Source organism: Babylonia areolata, chromosome 7 (genome assembly GCF_041734735.1).
Source record: "Babylonia areolata isolate BAREFJ2019XMU chromosome 7, ASM4173473v1, whole genome shotgun sequence".
Classification (NCBI taxonomy): Eukaryota; Metazoa; Mollusca; class Gastropoda; order Neogastropoda; family Buccinidae; genus Babylonia; species Babylonia areolata.
In genome coordinates, this window is record NC_134882.1 from 54,691,000 (window position 1) to 54,698,499 (window position 7,500).

A 7,500-nucleotide genomic window follows, 5' to 3' on the forward strand; every position below is an offset into this window, starting at 1 on the left:
GTCGAGTCAAGCAAAATAAGTGGGCTGTTCTATTGGAGACACTTCAAAAAGTTCTCTGAAGGGTCTATATTCCTCCTAAACCCGCCTCGTCCCGCACCCTCCACCTCCCAACTAATTCCCCGTTTTATCTTATAAAACGAGAGTCAATTTATGAAAGAAAAACAAAAAGAGCCATAGTAACTTTCCACTTATGTAAGTGGGAAAGTGAGTAAGCTAGTGAATGAATGAAAGAGTAAGCGAAGAAAGAAGGTAGCAACCATGTAAACAATATAAAAAAAGACAGAAAAACATTTACTGTTTATTTAATTGGGGTTTTGATCTGACAGATTTACCTTCTTCAGTAGCGTTCATTAACTCTCTCATACGAACGGCGAAAGAGACGACGTTAACAGCGTTTCACCCCAATTACCATCATCAAAATATTGCAAGCGGAAGGCTCTTATACTGAAGAGGTGAATGTTGACAAAGAATACCACAATTCTGATGACGGAAGCTAAAGGTTGGGTCATTCAGACACCCACTGGACATCCGAGGGGTCTGTGTCGAGGAGAAGAGAGGACTGGCCGTACGGAGTGAGTTAATTAATGGCTGCAACAGGGCTGACTGGTGCCAGCTAGGACTCACCGAGCCACGTTGCCCCAGCGTTTGGAAGTGATGTCGATTTCCATATAGCACCGCTCCTTCACGATTCGCTCGAAGGATGCCTGGAATTCCTTCACGGCTGTCTTCTTGAATCCTTTCAGAAGCAGCCATTGGTCTGCGGAAAGTGCAGTCCGCGTACAGTTATTGGACACATGCGCATGCACATACATGCAGTATTATTTCTTAATTACAAAGTACATGGTTATGTCAACAGAAACAGTGTTAGTTACGTTTATCGAGATAGTGTGAATAACTTCTGTTTCACATTGAATGAAGGAACTGATTGCAATCATTTTTTTTTTACATCACACATCAACCAGTGTTCTTTTTTCTTTCAAAATAATAATTATTTTCAAAAAACAGCTTAAACGTACTGAATAACTTCTGCTTGAATGAAATGCAATTACGCAGTTTTTAACATTCCTAAATGGTCTTTACACACACACACACACACACACACGTGTGTGTGTGTGTGTGTGTGTGTGTGTGTGTGTGTGTGTGTGTGTTTCATTTGTATATTTAGAGAAAAAAAACAACAACAACAACAACAACAACAACTGGACACATACCAGCGACATCAGGAAACTCCTCTTTGAGGTCGACCGTGTCCGTCCAGATGCTGCCTTTGATGATGTTGAGCCTCATCTGGATCTCCTTCAGTTTGCCCTGTCTGATCTGGTAGGTCAGCATCAAACGGTCGTTCTCGAAGCGTTCATCTATGCTGCCTCTGTTCTGCCTGGAGGAAGGGAGGGAACCAGGCATGGATGTGCGCAAGACTCGCAAAGGATTTGTTTGTTCTATTTTAACTTCCTGTTTTTTTTTTTTTTTTTTTTTTTACGCCATCCTTTCTTCTTCTTCTTCTCTTCCTCCCTTCCTCTTTGTGATCGTCATAGTAATAGTCATTACCATCTTATTTCTTTCGTTTTCATTGCCTTCATATGCCAACACATATACAGACACGCTGCCTGTGAGTGAGGATTATTTATCCTATGACCGTGTGCTCACGAACGGATCATTAATCCTTCGTGCATAGTACCATGTGAAGGCAAGTACGATTTCTTCTTCTTCTTCTTCTCTGTCTCTCTGTCTCTTTTTCTTCATCAGTGCCTGAATGGCGTTATAATTCTGAACGGACAATAAAATAACTATATCAATGCCATTTTATCTCCCTCCACTCCCCCTCTCTCTCACCCCTAACCCACCCCCACCCCCCGAATTCCCACCACCCTCCCTCTCCCTGCCACCTCCCTGACTGACTGACTGACCTGATGATGGCCTTGACCTCACTGAGCTGTGAGGCGAAGCAGTTCTTGAAGCACTTGGAGCGCGCCTGGCCCTTGATGAGAAAGATGTGTGTGTCCTTCTGGAAATCATCCACCTGCCTCAACAGGAATCCCCTGGCCAGGTCCACGTCTCGACCCAGTCCCTCCAGAAGTATCTGGACATGCGATGGGGGTGGGGGTAGTGGGTGGGTTTATTTACTCCGCCATGTAGGCAGCCATACTCCGTTTTCGGGGGTGTGCATGCTGGGCATGTTCTTGTGTCCCTAAACGACCGAACGCTCACATGGATTACAGGATCTTTAACGTGCGTGTGCACACGAAGGGGGTCCAGGCACAGGCAAGTCTGCACATATATTGACCTGGGAGATTGGAACATTCTCCACTCTTTACCCACCAGGCGCCGTTACCGAGATTCGAACCCGGGACCCTCAAATTGAAATTCAACGCTTTTATCTACTCGTGCTCGCCTGTATGCAGGGTTGTATATCCACAAGAGGATAATAAAAGGACAATGTCCTTACTCGACCAGACATAATAGGACATTTGTCTTCTTCACATTGAGATGAATGGGCTATTGAAATGAAACCAACTAGTCAACGCATCCCACGCCCCCCCCCCGCCCCCTCCCCAGGTCAGAACACACACACACACACACACACACACACACACCCTCCTCACCTCTCCCTCCGAAGCATCCCGGAAGATGAGCCTGGCGAGGTACTCCTCCTCCACCTGCCTCCTCAGTCGCTCCAGGTCCTGGTTGCTGAAGTTGCTCACCTTGAGAGGCTCCGTTCTGACGTCACTCTCTATCTCTGTCAGACAGCCTTTGACGTCATTGCGGGCCCTGCCCGCACACAGCAAGAAGGTCGTGCCCACGTGAAGCTTGCAGCCGTTGTGGGCAGCGGTGACGTCGTGAAGGTACAGCTGACCTAGTGGTGACCTGAAAAAGAAAAAAAGACAAAAAAAGACACTGACCATGATTATCATTAAATGTAAGGATAACCGGTTGAGGCCGAAGACCCCATAGCTTTTTTATTGGCCATCAGGGGCAGTGAATTCATATTCACTGTGCCTTGTGAGCTCGGCACAGGAAGGTAGGAAGGCAGCGCCCAGTTTTCTTCTTCCGTCGTTTTAACCTTCCTCAGCAGAAGTCCAGTACCCATTGAGACCCGAGTGGATTGACGATAACTGAAGGAAAGAGATTTTCTTTTCCGAAAGGACACACCACCATTGCGAAACGAGACCTTAAACCCTGATCACTCAATTTGATTGAATTGTACCGTGCTGTCGGTTTTGATGCTCATACAGTGTTGTAAGCGCGCTAATCAACTGAAACTAAATCAAAATGGGTTAGTAGAAACACAGAAGAGAGAGAGAGAGAGAGAGAGAGAGAGAGAGAGAGAGAGAGAGAGAGAGAGAGAGAGAGAGAGAGAGAGAGAACCGAATTTCTGCACGTCTCCAGTCAGGCCATTACGAGTACCGTAGCGGTCCTGTGGGTCAAGCCCCAACTGCCACAGCTCCTACCTCCGTAGACCCTGCTTGTGGAAAGAGGAAAGAGAATCAAAACGACAGCTTGTGGAGCTCTTGTTTGAAGGATGCCAAGTAAGGAGCCTCAGCAACTGTGGCTGACATGGAGTTTTTCTACAGAGTAATTAATCTTGGAAAATGCTTTGTTTGAAACTTTGTCACCAGGATGGAAAATGCCTGAATTTCTGCCTGTGGTTTGCTCTAGTTCTCGTGTTTGCTGGTAACAAGTAGTCGGCTGGTCTGGTGGCTTCAGCGCTACTGGTAACCTTATAATAAAGTATTGCTAATTGAAAGTTCTGTCGTCTGGTCTCTAGCATGTCCCACCGTAGGTCTTCAAGCATAGATGTCACACTGCTTGTGTTGTTGTATCTGTTAGTCACAAACCTGGTCGCTCCTCTCTGCGTTAGTAAACACTGCATCAGAAGTCCAGTGCCTAACCAAGTATTCATCGGTACCTCATACACAAATGACAAAGACACGAATAATTATAATTATTAATAACGCACATTTCAGGTAGTTTTCCCATGCTCGACGTTGTATTCCAACGTCTATGACTGAGAGGCATGTAAAGCATTTCACTCAGAGGCAGACGGCAGTGTCGTTTGCACACAGATTTAGACGTTTCGGTCAACGTTGCACAATTAACATGAACAAGGCGGTGACGACGGCAGCTCAGCGTGAAACGAAGGCGCTTTGACACGTTTCTTTACATAGCCTCTTCCCACTCCTCACCCTTCCAGGCTTGCGTTCTTGTGACGGCTCAGTGTTGTGATTCAATCGAAATAATCACAGTTTTGCGTTATACCAAAAGGAAAACAATATGTTTCACTCCTGTGAAGAAGTATTCGTTCCTCTTAGTATGCTAGAACTGTTATAAATGGTATTGTTGAACATTACAAAGTATTGAAGTGAGTCAACCACCTTTGACATGGTAGGAACCCGCGGGTACAATTAACCTTGAAGGTTGAATTATCTTCGTATTCAAGACACGTGCGGTGCATGCAGGCAGCTAAGCCATCGTCATCGTCCATGATTAAAATTCCTGATGATTCTCTTCTGCACATGCTCTTTCACATCTCACCACACTACAGCTCCGAGCATTGTCGAGGGAGTTAGCAAAACACGGGCTGTCCGCAAAGCACGCCTGTTTTTCCTCAACAAAAACAACGCTGCAAAAGGATCCGCCATGTTTACCTGTACTTCGTAGGCAGTCACCCATTGCAGGTTAGTTAGGGCAAATTGTCTTTGGGTTGAAAACCTGCGGGTAGACTCGAGTGTTCCTGACCACCAGATACTGCTTGCCCTCAGGCTTGCCTTGCCTTATGTACAGTTACCCGCAGATATGCCTTTATCCACAGGCACGATGGTCTCTTGAATGCGGCCCCAGGCATCGAAAAGGAGAAGTGAAACGTGTGGTGGAGTGTAGCGAGGCGGAGTTGAAGGCCAGTGAACGTTGCAACACTTTTTTTTTAACTTCAGTTATCCAAAGTATGGCACTAAATCAACTTGGTGTTTGTCTTTGGCTGAAACTAGTCTAAAATGGCATGTTGATTGAATGTTTGTTATACACGTCGATAACCCAGCACACACGTACGTGTATGTTAGTGAAGTGTCCGAACTGTTGTCGTGCGTGTGGCTTGAGTATCAGGTTTTTACCACACACAAATCCATACGAAATGAAAGTGCACAATCATTGTTGACTTAAAAAGCTATCAAGGTGTCTTCCACACAGCCCCGCCCCTATCCCCCCAAACTCCCCCATGCCCCCCACCCCCTAAAAAAACACACACACCCCAAAAAAAAAAAACAACAAAAAAACAAACCAGTCACACATTTAAAGCTTTGGAAAATATGCAGCAACCAGGATCTCCCTGATGCTTTGAATCAAGCCAGTCAGATCAGAAATAGATAAGACATGAAAGAGAGGGAGAGAGAGAGAGAGAGAGAGAGAGAGAGAGAGGATGGTAATGATGATGATGATGAAGAAGAGGACAATGATCATGATCATGATGATTGTGATGAAATAAAGTGGGAGTGATGGGAGTTTGAGAAACACCGTGGAAGCAATTTAAAGAACACACTTCAGCACTTACCTGAAAATGGACGTCATAGTTTTGGAGAAATCTCTCCGGTCCTCCACAGTGACGTCCAGCTGCTCTTGGAAACAGCGGTGGGTCTCCTCCACCGCTTCGGGAGTCCCCTCAAACACCACAGTGCCCGCCTTCTCCTCAATCATCACCTTGCAGGACGCTGTGTTGGAAAACAGCTCCTTCAGTAGCATCAGCTTGTGAGGCTGGGCCGGCACCAACATGCGGCGAGTCATCTTCCCAGAGTCGTCCACTATGGATTCCACCCGTGGGCCGGCGAGAGCTTTCTTCTTTTCTTCTTCCTTGAGTTCCAGGAACACGGAGGACGGCCTCAACAGTTCCGGATGGCGAAGCGTAATCTGTCCACCGTCCTCTTCGCGTTCTAGCTTTATCAAGTCAGAGAACCGGATGCCGCCAAGGCTTTCTAAGAGGTCTGGAATGTCTTCGGGTTTGTATTCCTCCCCCATTTCTTCTGCCAGGTGCGCCAGGAACTCGTGTTGCGATGGTGATGCCTTGACTGGATCGCTGGCGGCTTTCTTCCCTCTGGTTTTGTGAAAGAATTTACCGTTTCGTCTGCTAGGCTTCGCTTGTTTGACTTCTTTAACTTCCGATGGTTTGGGAAACATGTTTTCCACCAGCTTTTTGAAGTAGCTGTGCAGGGATTTCAACATGATCTTGCGCTTTTTCAAGATTTGCTCGGATTCCTCGGGGTAATCTTCGAGGCTGGCTCTGGAAAACGACTCGCGCATATCTTCGTCACTATCCCCCGACATGCCCTGCTGATCCGTACCGTCCATTTGCTCGGGAAACGTGTGTCTTCGCCGCATCTCTACCTCCCCTGTGGTGGTCTCCCCTGGTCCGGGTGTCCTGCCATGTCTCATGGTCACACCAGACACATCGCACCAGCTGGAACCCAGGCCAGGTGATGGTGATGATGATGATGAAGCCGCTGCTGTGTCAAAACTCTTGCTGTGTTTGGGTTTGGGGGATATCGCTGGCTTTGGGGACACGCCAGAGGCGGCGTCCATGGAGAGACTTTGAGCGGACGATCGGTGTAGAGAGTGCTTGCTTGTTGAAGGGCGAGGGGGCGATGCTTCCTCGTCGTCCACATCTTCGTATTCCTCTGCGACGGGCAGGTAGAACTGTGAACGAGCGTGGGGCTCTTTCGATGTTGCTTTTCCTTTTCCTTTGCTCATGGTCGGCGTTTCTTTCCAGCACGTTTTCGATCAGTGATGTACGATTCGTGCAGTGGTGTTGTTTCGGTGCTGATTTCTTCGCGTGACCCTGGGTGACAGAAAAGGTGGAGGAAGCATGAATACTTGACTGGCCGGTTCTTTCTTCTTCCTCTCCTGGTGTTTCTGGCTGTTATGTGTACACTGACTGTTTTTGGTCTGATCTTTAAAAAAAAAATTATATTTACAAACTGTCATCTTGAGTAGACAGATATGTTTTAGAGGGGGATGGGATGGGGAGGAATGGGTGGTGGGGAGTGGGCTCTCTCTCTCTGATTAGTTCTTGTTTGTGTGTGACAAGACAAGACAAGACAAATTCTTTATTTCGAGGATAATGGATAAGCACTGGTGTGCTTTTTTTACATCCAGTCCCCGCCCTGAATATGGTCTACACTACACAATATTTAATAAAACGAAAGCATGGTGTTAGTAACGATACACAACAGAGGAAAAAAATATGCATAAATCAAAACAAAAACAACAACCACACACACACACACACACACACACACACACACACACACACACACACACACACAGTGAGTGAGGGAGTGAGCGTGTGAGTGAGTGTGTGTGCGTGCGTGCTAGTGTGTGTGTGTGTGTGTGTGTGTGTGTGTGTGTGTGTGTGTGTGTGTGTGTGTTGAAGATCACTCTTGCAGCATTGTTTTACAGAACTATTGCATAACAAATACATAAACAAATCTGTTTTTAGATAACGGGAAATCAAAT

The 7,500-nt window shown here is 46.6% G+C and overlaps 1 protein-coding gene across 1 annotated transcript in view; it reads right to left on the reverse strand.

The window, feature by feature from the left end:
- The window catches only part of LOC143284319 (uncharacterized), a 30,465-nt gene that overhangs the window by 15,345 nt on the left and 7,620 nt on the right, over positions 1 to 7,500 (reverse strand). Inside the window, exons 2-6 of the mRNA XM_076591025.1 lie at positions 5,546 to 6,823; positions 2,604 to 2,865; positions 1,908 to 2,080; positions 1,212 to 1,378; positions 625 to 757 (exon numbers count right to left, since the gene is read on the reverse strand). Coding sequence (XP_076447140.1) covers positions 625 to 757; positions 1,212 to 1,378; positions 1,908 to 2,080; positions 2,604 to 2,865; positions 5,546 to 6,735 — 1,925 coding nt within the window. The 5' untranslated portion in view covers positions 6,736 to 6,823. The remainder of the gene's footprint in view (positions 1 to 624; positions 758 to 1,211; positions 1,379 to 1,907; positions 2,081 to 2,603; positions 2,866 to 5,545; positions 6,824 to 7,500) is intronic.